Source organism: Chiloscyllium punctatum, chromosome 8, assembly GCF_047496795.1.
Source record: "Chiloscyllium punctatum isolate Juve2018m chromosome 8, sChiPun1.3, whole genome shotgun sequence".
Lineage (NCBI taxonomy): Eukaryota > Metazoa > Chordata > Chondrichthyes > Orectolobiformes > Hemiscylliidae > Chiloscyllium > Chiloscyllium punctatum.
In genome coordinates, this window is record NC_092746.1 from 112506180 (window position 1) to 112531597 (window position 25418).

At 42.4% G+C, this 25418-nt stretch overlaps 1 protein-coding gene across 1 annotated transcript in view; it reads left to right on the forward strand.

Annotated features, from left to right (window-relative positions):
• The first annotated feature begins 10880 nt into the window (after positions 1-10880).
• The window catches only part of xrcc2 (X-ray repair complementing defective repair in Chinese hamster cells 2), a 38168-nt gene continuing 23630 nt past the window's right edge, over positions 10881-25418 (forward strand). The window contains exons 1-2 of the mRNA XM_072576249.1: positions 10881-11011; positions 22924-23005. Coding sequence (XP_072432350.1) covers positions 10973-11011; positions 22924-23005 — 121 coding nt within the window. The 5' untranslated portion in view covers positions 10881-10972. The remainder of the gene's footprint in view (positions 11012-22923; positions 23006-25418) is intronic.

Below are 25418 nucleotides of genomic sequence, written 5' to 3' on the forward strand. Positions count from 1 at the left end.
TCACCTATTTTCCAAATATTGTCAGACTCTACACATACACATTACACATTTTAACAAATTATCTTGTAGATTTCATCCAAAAACTCAAATGAAAGATTCCAACTTTCATCACTGTCCCACTAAGATGCTCACTATGGTAAGAAAGTGAAAATACTAAGACCAGAAGTCATTGCATTATTAGTAGGGATGTAGCCTGATGCCCACATATCCAAGCCTTTATTCTTCTGCTCATATGGTTCAATAATATGGGAATGCAATTTTTGCCTGACAATTAATATTTGTTTTTAGCTTTTTCCCATAGTAGTCACTAGGATTTTAGTATTTCTCTCTGAGAAACCTTTCTTGGGCCTGAGATATTGCTCCCAGGTCTGATGTAAAAAGTCAGGAGACTTTGCTGCCTCTTCAAAACCAGTCTGGGAGCAAGTATTTTCATTCCAGGAGAGTAGGGCAGGCTGTCTGAGAGTCATGGCTGAAGACAGTGCCGAGGCTGCCAGACGTTGAGACAGTCAAGTTGAGTGCCTGCCTCAGTGTGCTGCCGTGTTGCCAAACATTTTCGTAAAAGTAAATAAATAAATAAAAGACAACAATTTTGGTGTTACCCCTCACACCCACTCTTCCCCCCTCCAAACACTCTCCCTGTGCCTCATTGATGCCAACCCAGGCATCTCACAATCACTTTCTGGATTAGTGGTGCTGGAAGAGCACAGCAGTTCAGGCAGCATCCGAGGAGCAGTAAAATCGACATTTCGGGCAAAAGCCCTTCATCAGGAACACAGGCAGAGAGCTTGAAGGGTGGAGAGATAAGTGAGAGGAGGGTGGGGTTGGGAAGAAAGTAGCATAGAGTACAATAGGTGAGTGGGGGAGGGGATGAAAGTGATAGGTCGAGGGCGGGAGGACGGTGGAGTGGATAAGTGGAAAAGAAGATAGGCAGGTAGGACAAGTCATGGGGACAGTGCTGAGCTGGAAGTTTGGAACTGGGGTGAGGTGGGGGAAGGGGAAATGAGGAAACTGTTGAAGTCCACATTGATGCCCTGGGGTTGAAGTGTTCTGGCCCATTATAGCCTGCATGCCAATCTATACTCACTCCCTCTCCCCCATAATCTCCATGTCAGCCTAAACTCCCACCCATCACCCTTCATCCTTGTCCCCTCCATGGAAACCACCAGTGTATCCAGAATGGCAGGACCTCTGGACATATGTTGACTGGCTTAAAATAAACAACCTGTATCTATTGAAGGAATCTCTTTTTCAAAAATAAACACTTTCATTGATTAAAACCAATTCACTACATATAATTTCCTTTGATCCCTGATAAAAACAAATTATTTAAATTTAGAGTCACGTATCAAAGAGTCTACAAATACTTGAAGCTGGTAAATGGATTATGCAATGGCAGACACCCCACTCTGATTATCAGAGGTCATGAAATCAATCCTGCAGCACTCATCCAATAATGATAACACTCAGCCTTGTGTAAACAGACAGTGAGATAGTAAGTATATTTTTAATATTTCAGATATTTTGATATTTAAAGGTGAGGAGTTTTAAACTTAACAACTTGACTGTTGCTTTTGGCTGCTGATACCTTTTTTTAGTTATTCACTTATGGGCTGTGGGCATCACTGGCTGAGCCAGTGTTTATTGCCCATTCCTAATTACTCTTGAGAAGGCGGTGGTGAACTGCCATCTTGAAATGTTGTAGTCCATGTGCTGAAGGTAGACTAATGATGCCCTAATAATGAGGGCATTCCAGGATTTTGATCCTGGGACAATGAAGGAAAGCAATATATTTCCAAGGCAGGGTGATGAGTGCCTTGGATGGGAACTGCAGTTGGTGGTGTTCCAATATATCCGTCCTTCCGGATGGAAGCGGTCATGGTTTGGAAGGTGCTGTCTAAGAATCTGCAGTGAATTTCTGCAGTGCATCTTGCAGATAGTACACACTGTTGCTACTGAGTATTGGTGCAGAGGGAGTGGACGTTTGTGATGTGGTGCCAGTGAAGTGGGCTGTTTTGTCCTGGATAATGTCAAGCTTGCTTTTGGGAGCTGCACCCATCCAAGCAAATGGAGAGTTTTCCATGACACTCCTGATTTGTGCCTTGTGGATGGTAGACATGCTCTGGGAAGTCAAGAGTTGAGTTACTGCAGTTTTCCTAACCTCTGACCTTGTGGCCACTGTTTTTATATGATGAGTCCAGTTGTGTTTTTGGGCAATGGTAACCCCTTGGATTTTGATGGTGATAGAAACAACATTGAATGTCAAGGGTGATGGTGAGATTATCTCTTATTAGTGACGGTCATAGCCTGGCTTTTGCTTGATACAAACATTCCTTGCTGCTTGTCAGCCCAAGCCTGGATATTGTCCAAATCTTGTTGCATTTTAACTTGAGCTGCTTCAGTATCTGAAGAGTCATGAATGGTGCTGAAAATTGTGAACATCTCCATTCTGACCTTATGCTGGAGGGAAGATCATTGATGAAGTAGTTGAAAATGATTGAGTCTGAAGAACGTCTTCAAGAGATGTCCTGCAGTTGAGATGACTGACCTCCAACAACCACAACTGTCTTCATCAATGTGCCAGGTATGACTCCAACCAGAGAAGAGTTTGCCCCCAACTTCCATTGATTCCAGTTTTGCTAGGGCTTCTTGATGACACGCTCTGTCAAATGCAGCCTTGATGTCAAGACTCCAACCTCACCATTAGAATTAAGCGCTTTTGTTTATGTTTGAATCAAGGCTGTAATGAAATCAGGACCTGAGTGGCCCTGGCAGAATCCAAAATGGGCATCACTGAGCAGGTTATTGCTGAGCAGCTGCTGCTTGATAGCACAGTTGATGACACCTTCCATCAGTTTTTTAATGATTGATAGTAGACTGATGGGCAGTAATTGGCCAGGTTGGATCTGTCCTGCTTGTTATGTACAAGATGTACCTGAGCAACTCTCCACATTGCCAGCTAGATGCCACTGTTGTAGCTGTACTGGAACAGCTTGGCTAGGTGTGCAGCAAGTTCTGGCGCACAAGTACTTTGCTGGAATATTGTCAGGCCCACTAGCCTTTGTTACCAACCATTTCTTGATAAGACTTGGATTGAACCAATTTGGCTCAAGATAGATATCTGTGTTGTTGGAGACCTCTGAAGGATGCCAAGATGGGCCATTTACTCATCACTTCTGGCTGAAGATTGTTGCAAATACTTGAGCGTTATCATTTGCATTGATGTTCCTGACTCTGCCATCATTGGGGTTGGGGCTGTTTGTGGAAACCCCTCATCAGAGTTGTTCAATTGTCCACCATCATTCATGACAGGATGTGAGAGGACTGCAGAGCTTGGGTTTGGGTCATTGGTGCTGTTAGCACACTAGTCCTGTTGGTAGCTTCCCAAGGTTAAATCCTCCTTTTTTAGAAATACCTGGGGCTGCTCCTGGATTCTATACTCTTAATTAAACCAAGGGGATTGATTCCCAGGCTTGATAGTAAGGGTAGAGTGGAAAATCTTCCAAGCCATCACATTGATGATTGTGTCGGACTTTTATTCTGCTGCTGCTGATGGCCCATTGCACTTCATTAATGCTCAGACTTGTGTTTCTGTTTGATATCTATCCTATTTGGTGTGGTGATAGTGCCACAAGACATGACGGAGGATATTCTCAATGTGAAGATGGGACATGTTTCAACAAGCACTGTGTGGTGGTCAATCTTACCAGTGCTGTCATGGACAGATATATTTGTAGCAGGCAGATTAGAGAAGACTATTTCCCTTTTGTTAGTTCTCTCACCAACTGTCACAGACCCAGTTTGGCATCTATGTTCTTTAGGATTTGACCAGCTCAGTTTATCGTGGTGCTGTCAAGCCATTCTTAGTAATGAACACTGAAGTTCCCCACTCAGAGTCATTCTATGCCCATGTCACTCTCTGTGTTTCCTCCAGATTCACATTCGACATGAAGGAGCACTGATTCATAAGCCGAGAAGAGGAGACAGAAGGGGGTGGTCACACATGTAATCAGCAGGAGGGTTCTTTGGGAGAAAGTGAGGATTGCAGATGCTGGAGATCAAAGTCAAACGTGTCGTGCTGGAAAAGCACATCCGGTCAGGCAGCATCCGAGAAGCAGGAGAGTCAATGTTTCGAGCATAAGCTCTTAATCAGGAAAGTTGCTTTGCCCATGTTTGATTGATGGTATGACATTTCATGAGGTCCAGAGTCCATGCTAAAAACACCCAAGGTGACTTCTGCCCATCTATACACCTCTGTGCCACCACCTCTGCTGGGCATGTCCTGCTGAACACATCCAGTGATGTACTGCCCGGCTCAACATGATGTGATTTTGTGAGGATGACTAGGTCAGGCTACTGCTTGACTATTCTGTGAAACAGCTCTACCAGTTTTACTAGTCCCAAAATGTTGTCAAGGAACATCTTGCAGGATTGACAGAGCTGTTGTTGTTCCCAATCCTTTGTTGACTCATTCAGTTTCAATGTTTTATGACACTTTCCAATGGATGCTGAAATTGAATGGTTTGCTAGAGCAGGAGGGTAGTTAAGAGTCAACCACATTGCTGTGGTGTGGGTTTCCATGTAGGCCAGGTCAGAATAGCACAGCGGGGGGAGCGGGGATCCAAGATGGCGGCGATCTAGGAAGATCGCGTTGCAGAGCTCCACACCACAGTGCAAGGGGGAATTTTAACCTGCCCTACCCGGACCACCACGATATCCTGGGACTCTAGAAAGGTCGTGGAGTCTGAGGAGACTTAAAAATCAGCTTACCTTGGTTTTCACCATCCAGGGATGATGAAGAAGGGAGAAGGAGCATCTGAGGCTGGGCCCACGGCCCAGTCTGCAGGATCCTCAGACTCGATTTCTTACCAGGCTCTGGTGAAGGAGCTCCCGAAGTCTCGCAGGTTGTTGGGTAAGCAGATAGAGGGAAAGCTGGCCCCAATCTCTATCATGCTGCAGAAGCATGAGCAGCAGCTGGGAGACTTGGAGAAAAGGACGGATGAGGTAGAACATAGAGTCGCAGTGGTGAAAGCTGATACTGGCTCCTCCAAGGATAGTATCCAAGCCTTGGAGTCACAGGTCCGTAATTTGCTTGATCAAGTTGATGACCTCAAGTACAGGGGCAGGAAAAAAAATATTCAGAGCGTTGGTCTGCTGAAGGGTAAGGAAGGTGAGCGGCTGGCGGAATTTATTGAAGACTGGTTGCCAAAATTCCTGAAATTGGAGGCTGGAATGAGAGGCTTGAAGATTGAGAGTCTCACTGGGTCACAGCGCAGAGGTCAGATCTGGATTAATGTCTTCGTCCTCTTTTGGTGCGGGTTCATCATTATAGAGATAAGGAGAGAATCGTGGAAGCTTCCAGAATCCAGGGGAAGGATCCGGGGGCCCTAGCTTATGAGGGCTCTAAGATCATATTCTTCCAGGACTTCTCAGTGGCGGTGATCTAGAAAAGAAAATCCTATGATGGTGTCAAGAGAAGACTGAGGGAGCTTGGGAACCAGTCTTCTCTGAGGTATCCGGCGGTGCTTCAGATCACCTTAGATGGTTCCATACATCTCTTTAAAACATCAGAGAGCACAAGAGACTTTGTGGACAGATTGACTTAATCTGAACAATTTAGTATGTACAAATAGTAGCGTTGTCTGAGTATGTCATTGTTATCTCTTTTTAAAAAAAGATGAAGTCCAGTCAGGGCTTTCTTTTCCTATCTTTTTTATTGGTAATAATCTGGTCTAAACTATGTTTGGTGGCGGTTGAGATGTGTACTTTCAATTTCTAAGTTACGTTATACCAAAGGATGGTGGGGTACTTACCCTATTTTTTAAAAAAATGTCTTTATTTACATTGCTATTCCATGGTGTATTTTCTTTCTTTTCTGCTTGTGTTTGCGGTGCGGCTCGAGCGAGGAGGAGGGAAGATGGTTGGGATGGCTAGATGCCTACTTACGGGCAGTTTTTGCCCTGTTCAGGTATATAGATGCCTGGGCTGCAATATTGGCAGCGGGATGGGAAGTAGGATTTTGGGATGTGTAGATGCCCCCTTTGGACAGGAAGTGTGTTCCCCTAATCAGCGACACCTGCATGTTATATGTTGGTTTGTTTTTTGGTTTTTTTTGTATATAGTCTTTGATAGCTTTGTAGGTTTGTTTACTGTAGTGGTTTTAGTTTGTGCAGTTTTTATGTTCGATGGATCTTGTGACATTAAGGCTCAGCGATTTGTAATTTGAGTTCCTCCTCTCTGGAATCTAAATGGTACTGCAGAAGGTTATGGCTAATGACTTGATGACTTGATACCTGGAACATCAAGGGGAGTCACTCACCAATTAAGAGGATGAAGGTACTTTTGAGTTTTAGAAAGGAAAATGTGGCTATTGCTTTGTTACAGGAGACACACTTGAGTGAAAGGCAGCATTTGAAACTACAGCAGAATGGCTTTGATTGGGTTTACTTTTCATCTTTTAATACCAGAAGTAGTGGACACAGTCATGATCATCTCCTGCCATCTCTGAGAGAGGCCAATATTTTGCTTATTCTTAAAAAAGGGAAGTTCCCGGAGGACTGTGCTTCATACAGGCCCATTTCGCTCTTAAACGTGGACTTCAAATTCTCTCTAAGACTCTTGCGTTAAGGCTGGAGACTGTGTTACCTTCTATTGTTAAAGAGGACGAGACAGGCTTCATAAAGGGCCACAGATCCTTCAAAAATGTTAGGATTCTGCTTAATGTGGCTATATTGATTAGGAGGAATATCCCATTTATGTTACTGGAGTGTGTTAAAAACACACACAGGATATTTGTAATTCTCAAAGCCTTGATAAACAAGGAAGAAATATGGTGTTTTAAATGTTTAGTGGCCTTTGGTCCATCCCCTCAAATTTCTGTAGATGCATTCTCTAAATTGATCAATCTTGAATCCTGGCATATCACTATAGGGAGAGATTTTAACTGTCTCATTAACAGTCATTACCAACAGGGTACGTTCGAGCAATTTTAATATTCTTAGAGGCAGCCAACAGGGCTGTCTCCTTTTGTCATTGCTTTTTACATTGGTGATTGAACCGTTGGCGGAGGCCATTCATAAGGATCCTAATACATCAGCTCCAGAAGTGGGGTCAAAATTACATAAGATTTCGTTGTACACAGACAATGGCCTCTTTTTTTGTCAAATCCAGCAGCATCGGTGCCTCGCCTGATACAATGCATCAGCATGTTTGCCGCCTTTTCAGGGTACAAGATTAATTTTGCAAAATCAGAGGTTATGCCTATGGGTGGTCTTATGAAGGTGTTAGGTCTTGAGTGCACATATTGACTCCCATTTAAGTGGTCACAGAGGGGTTTTGTATATTTGGGCATACTCATCACTCCAGTTCTTGATCGGTTGTTCAAACCTAATTTTTTTCAATTATTCAACAAAATCAAACAAGATCTTCAAAGATGGGAGGCGCTTCTGGTCTCGTGGTTAGGTCGGATAGTGCTTATTAAGATGAATATTCTCCCCATTTGCTGTAACCTATGTGGATGCTCCCTCTGATTTTCGATAAGCAAACATTCAGGAGAGTGAACAGCTGGTATAGCTCTCTTATTTGACATCATAAGCGGCCTCTTATTAAATTAGCTAAACTGCAATTGCCTCACAGATTGGGGGGAGTGGATCTCCCGGACATTAAAAACCATCTACTGAGCTCACTTTTATCCTATGTGAGTGATTGGGTTTGTGGGGATTCTCTTTCAATATAGTTAGATATCAAAACTTCTCAGGTAGGGTGCCCCCTTACTATCTTGCTGTTTTTGGACAAAATGAGGACAGTTAGGGAATATTGTCATAGCCCAATAGTTATCAATACTGTTAACGCATGGAGGGAAATTCGGCAGAGGGACTGCAATATTGGCAAAACATCTTCTCTTACACTTACAGTGCGCATGCCGGGTTTTCAACCGGGGATGATAGATCCAGTATTCAAACATTGGACAGCTTGGAGTGTATCTTGCATGGGCGATTTATTTGAAGGAGACACAATGATGTCCTTTGATCAGATAGCACGGAAATATGAGCTAGCTAACTGGGACCTCTTTCATTTTTTTCAAGTTATCGATTTTATTCAAAAGAAGACTACACTTTTGACTGATCTCTCAAAATCCAACATAGAGAGGAGATTGCTCAGTGCTAAGAGTACAATTTCTGTTAGCATTTTATACCAAAATTGGGGGGCCGCCCCTCAGATGAGCTCAACTGACTCTGCAGGGTGTGGGAGAGAGAGCTAGGCATTGAAGTTTCCTCAGAGTCATGGGAAGACATTTGGGAAAATGCAAGAAAGACATCAATTTGCAATAGGACCCATGATTTACAGTTGAAGATTCTCCACAGAATCCACTTGGCTCAGGATCATTTGTCAAAATTTAAACCAGTGGTATCTTCAACATGTCCCAATGCAAGGTTGGTATGGACACTCATACCCATTGTCTCTAGTCTTGTGGTAGGCTTCAAACATATTGGAGCACTGTGGCGGGTACAATGGTGGGGATTTTGGGTGTAAGGGTGGAGAAGGGCCCGATCTCTGTTCTTCTTGACCTGCCCAGTGTGTTCCCAGTAGATGCGCATAAGAAAAACTTTTCAACATCCTCACTTTCTGTGCAAGAAAGAATATCGTGTTAGGTTGGGTATCTGAAAATACCTCGGGCCTGTTGGGTTGGCAGAAGATTGTTATGGAGCATATTCCCCTGGATTTTCTCACAAGTATGGTACACCACAAGACTGAGAATTTCTGTAAGACATGGCAGACCTTTTTGGAATAACTAGATACAGATTTGTCTGCCACACGAATAAGAGATTTTATATAGCTGTAACGATTATGCTTTATGCTTTATCCAGAGAGGGGAAACTGCAAACGTGTGAATATGTGAAAACTGATGCTTTCGATATTCGAGAGTGAGTGTTTTGTTTGGCCAAGCTGAGTTATTATTATTTATTAGTTTGTTGTTGGTTATTATTTATTTAGTTAAGTTGTTAATTGGAGGGTTTTTTTTCTGTACATATTTATATATTTGTACATGAGGGCGGTTTGGAATTTTTACATTTTTTGGTGTTCTTTCTTTGTATTGTTTTGAATTGTATTGTTTTGTATTTGTTGTAATATTAAACAATCTACTTTTCAATAAAATATATTTTTTTAAAAAGAAAAGCACAGTAGTCTTCCTTTTCTATAGGACATTAGTGAACAAGATGAGTATTTGCAATTAAAGTTTTGCAGTCATGGTTCGACTTTTTATTCCAGATTTTTGAAATTGATTTCAAATCCATCTGCCGTGATGGGATTCAAGCCCAGGAACTCTACCATTACTTGGGTCTCTGAATTATGAGTCCAGTGACAATGTCATTATAGCATCATATAGAACATTCTTATGTTGAGCAGGAAAGCAGGGAGATTTTATGAAATTCTCTTTAATTCATAATTGGAGAATTGGATCCTGTTCTGGTCACCACACTTTTGGGAGAATGTAAACCCACTTGAGGAGGTGAAGAAAAAGATTTACCAGAATGGATCCAAGATGATGGATTTTAGTTCCAATATTAGAGGGTGGAATTGTCTACTTGGAGCAAATGAGATTGATGGGTGGTTTGACAGAAGAGTGTAAAATTTTGACAGATTCAGCCATAGTCCTAATACAAATTGTACAGGTCTAGGGAACACAGTTTTAAGGTTTTAGGCAAAAATTCAAGGGGAATGTGAGAAAGAGCTGCCTTCACCGCAAGACATAAAGATCTACAACTCGTAAGGGTGGTGCAGGCAGAGACAGGGTGGCTTGAAAAGAAAATTGGGTAAGCACTTGAGGGAAGTAGGTATAAAGTGGAAAACATGACTGAAATAACTCCACACAGGCCACTTATTAACATATGAACAGTCCGTGGCTATAGAGCTGTTTCATACAGAGTCAGGTATCAGGGTGCCAATATCCCTGGCACACACCCTTTTTATATGTCAACCAAGACTCCCTGATGAGACCAGATTAATAGCCTCAATCAGAGAACTTATATTGTATGAAGTCCAACTGGCTGTCCTCATTACAATCACCCAGTGACTGACAGCATTGCTGCATAAATATCTGGTATGGACTCAAGAGGCTGGATAGCCCCTTCTGTCATAATGATTTTCCACTTAAAGACTTTCAGTTTTCAGTTAAAGCAGAATAAATTATGGCATGCAACATTAAAACTAAATATTGGAACCTGCAATCCAACAACAAATACAATTATTCATTGGCACACTGTACATTTACATATGACTTTTTAAATGTCCATTGATGTGTGTTTATTTATACATGGTGTCTCCTTGTCAAAATTCTGAAATTACTGTGGGAATTAGAAATGAGAAATGTTGAGACATAATTGGGCATTTTTACCAGTAAATGAACCAGTAATGCAGCAGATGAGGTAAAGTTGCAATTATAAGAAATAAAAAATATTTTCCCTTTCACTACACAGACTATCCTTAAAGATCATGCCACATTTATGATTCGGAGATGCCGGTGTTGGACTGGGGTGTACAAAGTTAAAAATCACACAACACCAGGTTCTCGTCCAACAGGTTTAATTGGAAGCACACTAGCTTTCGGAGCGACGCTTCCAATTAAACCTGTTGGACTATAACCTGGTGTTGTGTGATTTTTAACTTCATGCCACATTTATGTATTCAGGGCAGAACATCACACAAATCTGTAATGTTTGCAATCTATTATTATGATGTATCTGTTTTTTGCTATAATGGAATCCTCATTCTTTGAAATATATTCTAAAAGGATGTTAAGAGGAAAAGGTAAATGCAAGTAAAATTGGAGTGCAGTAGTGTTTGGTGTGCCCATAGCAACCAGAAGGAGCAGGAAGTGGAGGGTCAGAGGTGAAAGAAGATGGCCGCTGCTGGTTACAAGCTGTACTCAGCTGGCCTGACATTTGCTTTGTTGTGAGCAAGAAACTTTTCAGTTATGACCAGCGATTTTCGGCAGAAAGAGTCGGGCACGGAGGTAAGATGCAGTGAGAGGTGAGATTGGGTCTCCGCAGAGATTGTGGCTGATGTTTCACTGAGGCTACTTTGAAGGAACCTGTCCAAAACAACACGGGCAGCAGGAGGTTCAGTTCTCCCCCCTCAAACCTGAACTACGTTCTGCAGTGATTTTGTTTTTATCTTCAAGCATAGCTAGAGGCCCCGAGATTTTGAAATCTTTTGGTACACGATCTAGAGGGGAGATGATGTTTTCTTTCCCCCGGAGTTGTTAGGATTTGAAATGTCCCCCCTGAGAATGTGGTGGAAACTGACCCTCAGATCATTTTGAAGGGGACTTGGGCATGTAATCGAGGTTGAGGAAATGAATGATTTACAGCCACCAAGTAGAAATGTGGGTCTAATACAGAGGTATTCTGAGAGATCATTCATGGATACACACTTAAGGTGGCTTTTACATTTTAAGTTTTCTTTTAATAATGCCAGCACAAACCTTCTCATAATTCATTCTCTCTCTTGTCAATCACACTCAACATTTTCAATTTGTTTTATTAGTTTTTGTTGACAGTTCATCTTTTGGACTAAATTAGTTTTTTTGTTTGTCCATCGTTTTTGAAATACCCTTTTCAAAGAGATTATTTAATTTTGGAGATTGCACCTCAGTATATTATTGTTATGATTGTATTTGTCTTGCCTCAATAAGTGTTCAGATTTAATTATGGTTCAATATTGGTTGTAAATGAAGTGTGTTTATAGAAACATGCAAACTTATAGCCAGTCAGCCCTAGTATGCCTGTGCTGTCTCATATAAGGAGAAGTAATGCCTAGGCTCTCACCCCACTCTTACCACCTGTAACCCTGTAAGCTGATCACCCTCAATTAACTGTCGTACTCCTGTTTTAAATGTATTTAGGGACTTGGTTTTCTAGGAAAGTATCCTGAATCCTGACAATTCCCTTCGTGAAAAAAAACTCCTAATTTCTCCTCCAGATCCCCCAATGATTTTAAAATTTGTGGTTTTTGGTTACTGCCCACGTGCCTGAGGGAGCATTCTTTCCCATCCTGCTTGAACAAAAATTCCTTATCACCTTGAAAACTTTGATTCGGTCACTTGTCAATATCCTTTGTTCCAAGAACAGTCCTTGCTTTTCCAACTTCTCATAACCTAAGTCCCTCATTTCTGTAACATCTTAGTAAATCTACATTCTAACCTTTTAAAGGTCTTCACATCTTACCAGAGAGTGTTTTACTCAGATTTCGCCACACTGTTTCAGCTGAGGTCTTACCAGTGATTTACAAAGTTCTAGCATGATCTCTTTATTTTCAGGTTTTATGTTTCTATTTATAAACTTCTATAATCCTTTATCTTAATCATCATTTCATCAATCCTCTACCACCTTCAAGGTTTTTTTGCATATGCACTTTCAAAATCATGCCCTTTGTAGCATAATTTCTATATGAGTCGTTCCCAATTGCATCGCTTTAGACTCCTCTGCAATGAGATCATCTGCTATACTTCACATGATCACAGGATCATAGAATGGTTACAGTGCAGAAAGGGACCATTCAACTCAATATATCTGAAGGAAAAAATCACCTGCTTTTCCCCATAGCCCTGCACCTGTTTCCTTTTTTAGATAATAACCTAATTCTCTCAGAATGCTCTGATGGAACCTGCCTCCACTATGTTTTCCGGCAGTGAATTCCAGATCCTGACTACTCACTGTATTAAAAGGCTTTTTCTCATGTCGCTTCGCTTCTTTTGCCAGTCGCCTCAAAATTTATGCTGTCTGGTCCTCTGTCTTTTCACCAATGGGAATAGTTTATCTCTATCTGCACTATCCAAATCTGTCATAATTTTGAAAACCTGTATCAATGCTCCTCACACCCTTTTCTTTGCCAAAGTGAACAGCCCAACTTATCCAATCTTTATATAACTGTTTGTCTTCCTGAAATCCTTCTGATTAATATTTTCAATGCTCTCTCTATGCCTTAAAATCCTGCTGGTCTTTTATTTTATTCATTTACAAGACACGATGTCGCTGGTTAGGCCATCATTTATTGCCCATCCCTAATTGCTGTGTTTCTGGAGTCACGTGTAGGTCAAATAAGGTGAGGATGGCAGTTTATTTCCCTAAGGAAATTAGTGAACTACATGAGCTTTTCCTGACAATCGACAATGGATTCATGGTTATCATTAGACTCTTAATTCCAGATTTCTTTTATTAGATTCAAATTCCCGCCATCTAATGTGGGGGGTTTGAACCCCGGAACATTAGCTGGGTCTCTGAATTAACAGTCTGGCAATAATACCACGAGGCCGTTGCCTCCCCTCTTTGCCACCCTCTTTTTCCATTCTAAAGTCCACAATTAACCTCATGACTACTATATGGCCAGATTTTGTTATATTTTGTAAACTTTACAGTGCTGCTCCCTAAACCCAAAATGCCATCAACACTCCCTCCCACCAATATCTCTCCCACTGTCATATCTATGTATCAGAGTTTCTTGAGAAAGTAACATAAGCTGGGGATAAAGGGAAACTAGTCGATATGCTTTATTAGATTTCCAGAGGCCATTTGATGAAGTATTGTGTCAAACATCAATGAGGAAAATAAAAGCTCATGGTGTAGGCAATAGCACATTAGTATGGATAGAAGATTGGTAAGCCAGCAGAACCAGAGAGTAGGTATAAATGGGACTTTTTCAATTTGGCAAGATGGGATGAGTGGTTTGCCACAGGGATCAGTGCTGGGCCTCAACTGTTTACAATTTATATAAATTACTTTGTTGAAGGGATGAAAGATACAGTTGCTAAATTTGCTGCTGAGGTAAACAGCATCCAAGAACTACAAAGAGCAGAAGAAAAATATCTATACAATGTTTTCAAGAAAATCGGGTAGCCAACAAACCCAATCCGTCGATTCCTCAGAAACAAACCCAAACAAGCAGACACAACGCAACCAAATACTATACCCACATTACCTTACATCAAAAACATATCAGAAGTGACTTCCAAAGTACTCAGACCTCTTGGCATCATAGTAGCCCACAAACCTACCAACATACTTAAACAGCGACTAATGAATCCACAGGATCCATTAGATATCACCAGCAAAACTAACGTCATTTACAAGATACCATGCAAGAACTGTAAAAAAAACTACATCAGACAAACCAGCAGAAAACCTGCCACCAGGATACATGAACACCAACTGGCCACCAAAAGACACGACCCACTCTCACTAGTTTCCACATATACAAACAAAGAAGGACACCACTTTGACTGGGACAGCACACACTTCCTAGGACAGGTGAATCAATGACACGCACGAGAATTCTTAAAGGCAGAGCATTCTAACCAGAATTCCATCAATAAACACATTGATTTAGATCCCATCTACCTTCCCTTAAAAAAAAGAACCAAAAATGACATCACACATCTTAAGAAACTAAGACCTATAAATAGAGAGGTGGGACATGCCACCAGTGCTTCACCGGAGACTCTCACTGATGATGTTACCTAGTATGGTGATGAAACATCTGAAAACAAACCTTCAAGCTCATTGAGCTAACTTACAGACTCATAAACATGTCCTCTTCATAACTTTTTTGCCTACTCATTAGAGAATTACAAAAAGGTATAGGTTAATTGTGTGGGCAAAGATCCAGAAATTGCTGTAAAGTGTGAGAAAATGTGAAATTGTCCATTTTGACAGGAAAAATAAAAGGAATACAATCATTACTTGATCTTCTCAATTACTCAATACATATTGCGAGTGCAACTATTTTTCCCTCAACTCCCTCCTCTTAAAAAAAAGAACATAGACCATAGAACATTACAGCACAGTCCAGGCCCTTCAGCCCTCGATGTTGCGCCAACCCATGGAACCAATCCGAAGCCCATCTATCCTACACTATTCCCTTTTGTTTATCCAATGACCATTTATATGCCCTTAAAGTTAGCAAGTCTACTACTGCTGCTGACAGTGCATTCCATGCCCATACTACTCTGAGTAAAGAAACTACCTCTGACATCTGTCCTATATCTATCACCCCTCAGTTTAAAACTATGTTCCCCTCATGCTAGCCATCACCATCCAAAGAAAAAGGCCCTCACTGTCCACCTTATCTAACCCTCTGATTGTCTTGTATGTCTCAATTAAGTCACCTCGCAACCTTCTTTCTAATGAAAACAGCCTCAAGTCCCTCAGCCTTTCCTCATAAGACCTCCCCTCCATACCAGGCAATATCCTAGTAAATCTCTTCTGAACCCTTTCCAAATCTTTCACCTCCTTCCAATAATGCGGTGACCAGAACGATAAACAATACTCCAAGTGCGGCCGCACCAGAGTTTTGTATGGTTGCAGCATGATCTTGTGGCTCCGAAACACAATCCCTCTACCAATAAAAGCTTAACACACTGTATGCCTTCTTAACAACCCTGTCAACCTGGATAGCAACTTTCAGAGATCGATGTACATGGATACCGAGATCTCTCTGCTCATCTACACAACCAAGAACCTTACCATTAGTCCATTATAAATATATAAATATCTACCATTATAAAGATATAAAATTTTACTGTTTTAACATTTCCTTGACATTTCCATGATGCGGAGTAAATATTTCACATGCAAGTAAATATATTTCAAAATTATTGTGAGTCTGAATTGTAAAATATTATAATGGAAATAAGTATTTTTAATTTGGTGAATTGTATATATTAGTCTCCATTGTTATCAAACTCACTTTTTAATAACGGTTTTTTAATAATGGTCAGAGTATTGAGTACAGGAGTTGGGAGGTCATGTTGTGGCTGTACAGGACATTGGTTAGGCCACTGTTGGAATATTGCGTGCAATTCTGGTCTCCTTCCTATCGGAAAGATGTTGTGAAACTTGAAAGGGTTCAGAAATGATTTACAAGGATTTGCCAGGTTTGGAGGATCTGAGCTACAGGGAGAGGCTGAACAGGCTGGGGCTGTTTTCCCTGAACTGTCGGAGGCTGAGGGGTGACCTTATAGAGGTTTACACAATTATAAGGGGCATGGATAGGATAAATAGGCAAAGTCTTTTCCCTGGGGTCGGGGAGTCCAGAACTAGAGGGCAACTAGAGGGTGAAAGGGGAAAGATTATAAAAGAGACCTAAGGGGCAACTTTTTCACACAGAGGGTGGTACGTGTATGGAATGAGCTGCCAGAGGATGTGGTGGAGGCTGGTACAATTACAACATTTAAGAGGCATTTGGATTGGTTGTATGAATAGGAAGGGTTTGAAGGGATATGGGCCGGCTGCTGGCAGGTGGGACTAGATTGGGTTGGGATATCTGATCGGCATGGACAGGTTGGACCGAAGCATCTGTTTCCATGCTGTACATCTCTATGACTCTAACTCCTGCATTTTAATTGTGTCCAGCACTGTCCTTGAAATGTGTGGGTTTGTGGTTTTCCCAGAGCTATCACACTGCCAGGTAAAAATGTGACAACAAGCAACTACAATGCAAAATGCCTTTGAAAATGGGGTTTGGGATTCGGGTCCAGAATTTGGGCTCTAGCAGCTGTTTTTTTCCACTCCTGTCCCATTTTTTTGCAAGGTGGAGACAGTCAGATTGGGGGAGAGTGGAGAAAGAGAAATGGATGAATATATTTGGACTGAGTGGGGAAGAAGAACTAGGGAGGGAGAGCATAGTTTGAATGGGTAAGTTGGGATAGGAAGCATAACTGAATGTGGGAGAGACTGATTCGGAAGTGGACTCTTTTCTGGTATGTGGAGAGGATCTTCACTATGTTTTCTTTCACCAGGGAATGTGGAGAGAGAAGTTGAAATTCGCGTTAGGATACAATAGGATAACATTGTAATAAAATTACTGAAGAAAAATGCAGATTACCATATTGTTATATTTGTCTATAAATCCAAATCTTTAATAGTAACCTGTCGGGTGATATTGTCATTGGACCATAATTCAGAGACTCAGGTAGTGTTCTGGGGACCTGGATTCAAATCTCACCACAGCACATCGAAAAATCTGGAATTTTAAGTCTGTTGATGATAATGAAACCATTGTGATTGTTGTAAAAATCCATCTAGCCTACATGGAGTACTGTGAGCAGATCTGGGCAGCACACCTTATGAAGGATACATTGGCCTTGGTGGAGTACACTGTAGGTTTACAAGAATCATACCTGGACTTCAGGAGTTAAGTTATGAAGAGAGATTATTCAATTTAGGCCTGGTGTTTTGAGAATTTACAAGGTTAGGGTGATTGATTAAAATCCTCAAGATATTAATAGATAGGTTAGGTACAGGTAAACTATTCCCACTGCCTGGGGATTCTAGAACTAGGGGACGCAGTCTGAAATTACGGGGTAAAAACAATGACTGCAGATGCTGGAAACCAGATTCTGGATTAGTGGTGCTAGAAGAGCACAGCAGTTCAGGGCAGCATCCAAGTAGCTTCGAAATCGACGTTTCGGGCAAAAGCACTTCAGCAGGAATAAAGGCAGTGAGCCTGAAGCGTGGAGAGATAAGCTAGAGGAGGGTGGGGGTGGGGAGAAAGTAGCATAGAGTACAATGGGTGAGTGGGGGAGGGGATGAAGGTGATAGGTCAGGGAGGAGAGGGTGGAGTGGATAGGTGGAAAAGGAGATAGGCAGGTAGGACAAGTCTGGACAAGTCACGGGGACAGTGCTGAGCTAGAAGTTTAGAACTAGGGTGAGGTGGGGGAAGGGGAAATGAGGAAACTGTTGAAGTCCACATTGATGCCCTGGGGTTGAAGTGTTCCGAGGCGGAAGATGAGGCGTTCTTCCTCCAGGCGTCTGGTGGTGAGGGAGTGGCGGTGAAGGAAGCCGAGGACCTCCATGTCCTCGGCAGAGTGGGAGGGGGAGTTGAAATGTTGGGCCACGGGGCGGTGTGGTTGATTGGTGCGGGTGTCCTGGAGATGTTCCCTAAAGCGCTCTGCTAGGAGGCACCCAGTCTCCCCAATGTAGAGGAGACCGCATCGGGAGCAACGGATACAATAAATGATATTAGTGGATGTGCAAGTAAAACATTGATGGATGTGGAAGGCTCCTTTAGGGCCTTGGATAGAGGTGAGGGAGGAGGTGTGGGCGCAGGTTTTACAGTTCCTGCGGTGGCAGGGGAAAGTGCCAGGATTGGAGGGTGGGTTGTAGGGGGGCGTGGACCTGACCAGGTAGTCACAGAGGGAACAGTCTTTGCGGAAGGTGGAAAGGGGTGGGGAGGGAAATATATCCCTGGTGGTGGGGTCTGTTTGGAGGTGGCGGAAATGTCGGCGGATGATTTGGTTTATGCGAAGGTTGGTAGGGTGGAAGGTGAGCACCAGGGGCGTTCTGTCCTTGTTACGGTTGGAGGGGTGGGGTCTGAGGGCGGAGGTGCGGGATGTGGGCGAGATGCGTTGGAGGGCATCTTTAACCACGTGGGAAGGGAAATTGCGGTCTCTAAAGAAGGAGGCTATCTGGTGTGTTCTGTGGTGGAACGGGTCCTCCTGGGAGCAGATCCGGCGGAGGCGGAGGAATTGGGAATACGGGATGGCATTTTTGCAAGAGGTAGGGTGGGAAGAGGTGTAATCCAGGTAGCTGTGGGAGTCGGTGGGTTTGTAAAAAATGTCAGTGTCAAGTCGGTCGTCATTAATGGAGCTGGAGAGGTCCAGGAAGGGCAGGGAGGTGTCAGAGATGGTCCAGATAAATTTAAGGTCAGGGTGGAATGTGTTGGTGAAGTTGATGAATTGCTCAACCTCCTCGTGGGAGCACGAGGTGGCGCCAATGCAGTCATCAATGTAGCGGAGGAAGAGGTGGGGAGTGGTGCCAGTGTAATTACGGAAGATCAACTGCTCTACGTAGCCAACAAAGAGACAGGCAAAGCTGGGGCCCATACGTGTGCCCATGGCTATCCCTTTGGTCTGGAGGAAGTGGGAGGATTCAAAGGGAAATTGTTACGGGTGAGGACCAGTTCGACCAAACGAATGAAATTACGGGCCAGACCATTCAGGAGACTGTTAGGAAGCACTTTCATAGAACAAGAGTGGTAGGGGTTTGGAACTCTTTTGCACAAACAGGAGTTAGTTTTCTAGATCAGTTGTTAGTTTTAAATCTAAAGTGGATAATTTTTTGTTGAACAGAAGTATTGAGTGATATGGGCCAAAGAGCAGGTGTGTGGAGTTAGTCCACAGATCGGCAAGGATCTCATTGAATGGCAAAACAGGCTCAAGGGCTGAATGGCCTATTCCTGTTTGTATATTCCTGTAATGCCTTTTAAGAAAAAAAACTACCATCCTTACATGAACTGGACTCAAACAATGTGCCCTCAATGGCCGAGCAAGCCACTCTCTCAGTTGTATCAAAACATTAAAAAATCTGAAAAAAATGAATAGAATCATTTGGTCAACCTTTTTGACAGACAAACTGACCTAGACCCATTTGCCAGCATGTGGACCATATCCCTGTAAACCCTTACTATTCATATACTCATCCAGATGCCTTTTTAAATTCTGTAATAGTGCCTGCCTCCACCACTAGCTTTAGCAGCTCATTTCGAACATGCACCACCCTCTACATGAAAAAGTTACCTCTCAGGTCCTTTTTAAATTTTTCCCCCTCACCTTAAATCTAGTTCTCAAGTTTTGGACTCCACGACCGTAGGACAAAGACTTTGGATGTTCCCCCTTTCCATTCCCCTCAACCAGATGGACCACCTAGCACCAGAAATGACAATAGCAAATTTAGCCCTGTTGACCCTGGATCCTCCATACTAAAATCTGGGGGTTACAGCCTAAACTAGGAGAGCTGCATACCCACAGAGTGGTCAAACAATAGCTTGACATTATCATAATCAAGGAATCATACCTTAATAGACCACATTCTAGATAGTGCCAGCATAACAGTTCAAAAAATAAGACAGAAGCATTTTCCTTCAATCTTCAGCCAGACGTGCCAAGTAGATGATCCAGGTCAGCGTCTTTCAGATATCCCCAGCATCACAGATGCTAGTCTTCAACCAATTCAATTCAATTCTCTCCATGTGATATCAAGAAATGGCTGAATGTACCAGATAATGTAAAGGTTATGGGCCCTGACAACGTACCAGCAATAGAACTGAAGATGTGACTTCTAAGCTATCTGCATCCCTCTAGTTACCGCATAGGCATTTACTTAAGAATGTGGCAAATTGACCAGGTATGACAGAAAGCAGGACAAACTCCACCTGACCAATTACTCCCATCAGTTAACTCTTACAGAGCAATATAGATGAGCTGGTCAGTTAGACTGAATAGTGGCAAATTGAATGTAATGCTGAAAAGTGTAAGGTAACGCATTTTTGGAGTTCTAACAAAGCAAGGGACTACAAGGGAACCTCAGTTATCCGAACGAGATGGGCACTATTTCGTTCGGACAATCGCTTATTTGGTTAATCGATTAAATGCCTTTCCTCTAGTGCTCGGGGTTCTTAAAGTCTGCTCCCTATTCAAGAGACGCAGCAGCACACAACGTGCGAGACCCCGCCCCCAACCCCACCCCTGAACCCCCTCCAACCCGATCCAAAAGCGCCCCCTGACCCCAGCACAAAGCATGCGAGCCCCCGGCCCCAACACCTCCCGCTGCACGCCCCAACCCAACCCCGTACAACACCGCCCCCATGCCCAATCCCACCCCACCCCAACTCCATCCAACACCTCACCCTGCGCGCCCGCGCCCCCAACCCTGTACAACCCCCCCCAGCCCCCCACGCCCAATCCTGCCCACACCCAACCCCATCCAACACCACCCCCGCCCACCCTGGCCCCCCAACCCTATCCATCATCACCCTGCCGAACACCGTCCCCCACCCCGTCCACCCCTGCCTCCTCTCTGGGGTAGCCTGACTGGACACTAACAACAAGACTGCTGCAGCAGCTGCCTTTGTGGGGTAAGTCTCCAAATAGTGCACACGCACACACAGCCACACACACAACTTTTTAATGCAACTTTTTGACAGGTTCCACATTTGCCCTGTACAGGACAATATTGGAGAGATTATCTGGGTGGAAGTATGGGGGGGTTTGGGTACACCCCTCTGTAGAACTCCAGGGAAAATGTGGGGTGAGAGAGAGGTCAGTCATTTGGAGGTGGTGCATATTTAATCACTGTAAACAAAAGACACGATCACTGTTGGAAACACGTCTTTGATGTAATGTTTCTATCAGGACTTCGAGATCTCCTTTGGATTATCCGATTTTCGGATAATTGGTCTTTGGATAATCGAGGTTCCTCTGTACATGCTGTAGCTGGCCTAGTAATCCAGCAGCCCCAGCTAATGCTCTGGGGACATGGGTTCATATCTCACCATGCAGCTGGTGGAATTTAAATTCTATTGATAAAATCTGGAATTGAGAGCTAGTCCCAGTCATAGTAATCATGAAACTATTCCAGACATAGCAATTACCTTCCAAATTGCTTGCTGTGCCTGCATGTTAGCTTTCAATGACTAACGAATAAGGACCCCTAGGCCCAGTTGTTCATCAACATTTTCCAATCTCCCATCTTTTAGAAAATATGATGCATCTTTGTGCTCCTCCAAAAGTGGTTAACTGCACACTTATCCACATGACATTGCATTTGCCACACTCTGGCTCTCTCAGAGCCTGTCTAAATCCCCTTGAAAACTTTTTGCATCCTCCTCAAAAATCATATTTCCACCAAATTTTGTATCTTTGGGAAATGTAGAAATATTACAATTAGCCTGCGCATCCAAATCATCAAGCAGTGATCCATGAGTCATACAGCAGATTCAACTTTATCAGAAACCTTTGAAAGTCCAAAGACACCACATTCACTGGTTCTCCCTTATTGATTCTGTGAATAAAATCCCCATAATACTCTTATTGGGTTTGTCAGCCATGATGTCCCCTCCATAAATCCATGCTAATTTTGCTCAATCAGACATTATTTTCTGATTATCCAGTAATTACATCCTTTATAATAGATTCCTGTATTTCCCCTACAAATGTTCACTATATGTCATTTGAGGAATGATATAGAGTCATAGAGGTTTACAGCATAGAAAAGGCCCCTTCTACCCAACTTGTCCATGCCACCCAGTTGTTACAATTAATCTAGTCCCATTAGCCTGCATTGGTCTGTATCCCTCCATACTAATCCTATTCATGTACCTATCCAGATCTTTCTTAAATGACAAAATTGTACTTGGCTCCACCACAACCTCTGGCAGCCCATTCCAGACACTCACCACCCTCTGTGTGGAAATAATTTCCCCTCTGGACTCTTTTGTATCTCTCCCTTCTTACCCTAAACCTATGCCCTCTAGTTTTAGACTCTCCTACCATGGGGAAAAGTTATTGGCTATCTATCTTATCTTTGCCTCTCATGATTTTATAGACCTGTATAAGGTCACCCCTCCATTTTCTGTGCTCCAGAGAAAAAGTCCCACCCTAGCTAGCGTCTCCTTATAACTCAAATCTTTCTGCTCTCCTTACCTGAAATGGCCGATCATGCCACTCAGTTTAAATACAGTTAGGGATGGGCAATATTCCAACCTCGTGAAAGAACAAAAAAAAAGTCAAACCTTTCAACTGAAATCTCGTATCTCCTGTAGTCAGGCAAAAAATGTTTTAAAAATGTCTTGATGCGCCAGGCTTAATGTCAAAGCCTTCTCCAGAGATAGATGTCTCAGCCAGTAATAATTTTAAGAGATGTATCATCCAACGATAGTCAAACTTATTGGATACCAAAGAAAAAAAGAGTTAATATTCAATCTGTGCCGATGTCCTGCAGAGTTTCTGAACAAGTTCCTTTTCTTACAGCTGTGACCAGTAGTAGGTAAAAAAGAGTTGTTACAACACAGTTGTATGGAGATGTAAGTCAAATTTGAAGTGATTAGGAATTTTATCTCATTATTGAAATATTGATTTTGGTATTTTGATAGCTGCTTGTTCGGCTAAAAGGGAGAAGTTCTCTGAAACGTCTTGAACCACGGCTATTTAGTGAAGAAGGATTCCCAAGTCATGGTAAGGAATCACAAAGTATTAACAATATTGTGAGGAACCACGTTTGCACATTCATCCCATAATTCCATCTGGTTTTAAAAGAATGTTCCAGAGCAACACTTTAGTCCAATAAAAAATGCAAACCTATATTTTAGAACTCATAAAAGCATGCTTAACTGTTTTCTGCTAGTTGAGCAAACAAAATGTTAAAGAAAACAAAAACTTGCATGTATATAGAACCTTCCATAACGACTGCACATTTCAAAGTGCTTTACAGCCAATCAAGTACTTTGTTTTGAAGTGTAGCTCCTGTTTTAATGTAGGAAAAGTGACAACACATTTGCATACATTAAGCTCACAGAAACAGCAATGTGATAAAGACTAGATAATCGGTATTTTGTAATGTTGATTGAGGGATAAGTATTGGTTAAGGCACAGAATCTCAGAATTGTTACAGCACAGGAAGTGCCCATTTGGCCCATCTACAAACAAGCTTCATAATCTAGTGTTGTGGGTAAATCACCACAAGTTACCTTTAACGATTCATTAAGTAATTTCACAATCAAGTACTGAAACAATAATTCAAGCTTTATTGCATGTAGCAACCAAATGTAAGACCACTCAAGTAAGCAAGTAGAAGCCTGCGACCCAACCTAGCTATTACCCAACTAATGGTGAAATCTGGCCAGGATTTCAACCAGCGGTGGTCTCATACTGGTGGGAGGAATCTCCAGGGTTTGATCCTTGGGCAGAGTTGTACTTCAAAGTTCTGCTAAGGTGGGGTTCTGGTGCTCAATTCTTATACAGATTTTTGTCCTTCGGACTACATGTGATTATTATTGACTTTTTAAAAAATCCCTTTTATCCAAATTATTGCAAATCTGCAGCTGGGCTTCCTATCGCAAAGTAATTTCTTTGTTTCTTGTTACGTTTGGTATTCACTGTCTGTTCAAAGTTACAGCTTACCTGCACTAACTCATTAAATTCTTCTTCAGTTGTCCTTGTGGGGAAAAAAGCATCCAGTTTATCAAACAGGTGTCAAAGCAGCTTTGTTTATGTAATCTTGCCGAGGCATGGCTAATGCTTGATTCTCTGCGTAACAGCTTTGTTCCTTAACAATTTGTTCCAGACAGAGTTAGTGCTATTTGTAATATTTTATCTTTTGTTGATTCATTCAGTCCATAAATTGTTCTGAAATCTATAATATCATATTAGCACCAATGTTCTCTTTTTCATCAGGTCCTTGTACATCATTCCTACCTAAATAATCATCCAATGCCCTCTTAAATGCTTCAATTAAACCTGCCTCCTCCACATTTCCAGTCAGTGTATTCCGCATCCTAACTACTCACTGTGTGATAAACCTTTTTTCTTGCACCCTTGCACCTTTTGCACGTCACTTTAAATCTATACCCTGTCACTCTTGTTTCCTTAACGAATAGCAGCAGCTTCTCTCGACCTTCTCTAATCAGCCTGCTCATGATTTTGAAAACAAAAAACAAATCTCCAGTTCATTGCCTTCTCTTCAAGGAAAGAGTAGTCCCAACTTCCCCAATCTATCCTTCTAAATGAAGTTTCTCATTCCTGGAATGATTGTTGTAAATCATTTCTGCATTCTTTCCAATGTTTTCACATCTTTGCTATAATGTGGCACCTGCAACTGTACACAGTCCTCCAGCTGCGGTCTGAAAAGTGTCTTGTACAATTTCTACAGCTCCTCCTTGCTCTTGCTGTCTCTCCTCTCATTAATAAAACTAGGGTCACTGAATGACTTATTAGCTGCTCTTTCCACCTTTAATGTCGAGAGTGTGGCGCTGGAAAAGCACAGCAGGTCAGGCAGCATCTGAGGAGCAGGAGAATTGATGTTTCGGGCATAAGCTGTGCATCAGGAATGAGGCCACCTTTAATGGACTGTGCACATACACATCTGGATCCCTTTCTCCTGTACCTCTTTTAGAATTGTACAATCTGTTTTATATTGTCTTTGTCACATTCTTCCCATCAAATTCCCATGTAACTCTTCTCTGTCATAAACTCATCGACCACTTATTTGCCCACTCCTCCAATTTGTCAATCTCCTTTTGGAGTTCCACACTGTACTCCTCAAAAGCATCCTGTATTATTATACTTGCGTTCTCGAGTTCTGAGAAGATTTATAGGTCAGGTTGAGGTTCTGGATGTAAGGTTGCTTGCTGAGCTGGAAGGTTCACTTTTAGACGTTTCGTCACAATACTAGATCACTAACACCAGTGCTTCACCAGAGGCTCACGGATGATGTTACCTAGTATGGTGGCAAAATGTCTAAAAACGAACCTTCCAGCTCAGCGAGCAAACTTAGATCCATACTTGTGTCCTGTTTGCACTTCATCCCTGCGGTTATTCACCATGTTGGGGAGGACTAGGGTAGGTGTAATGCAAAACAGCAACAGATGGA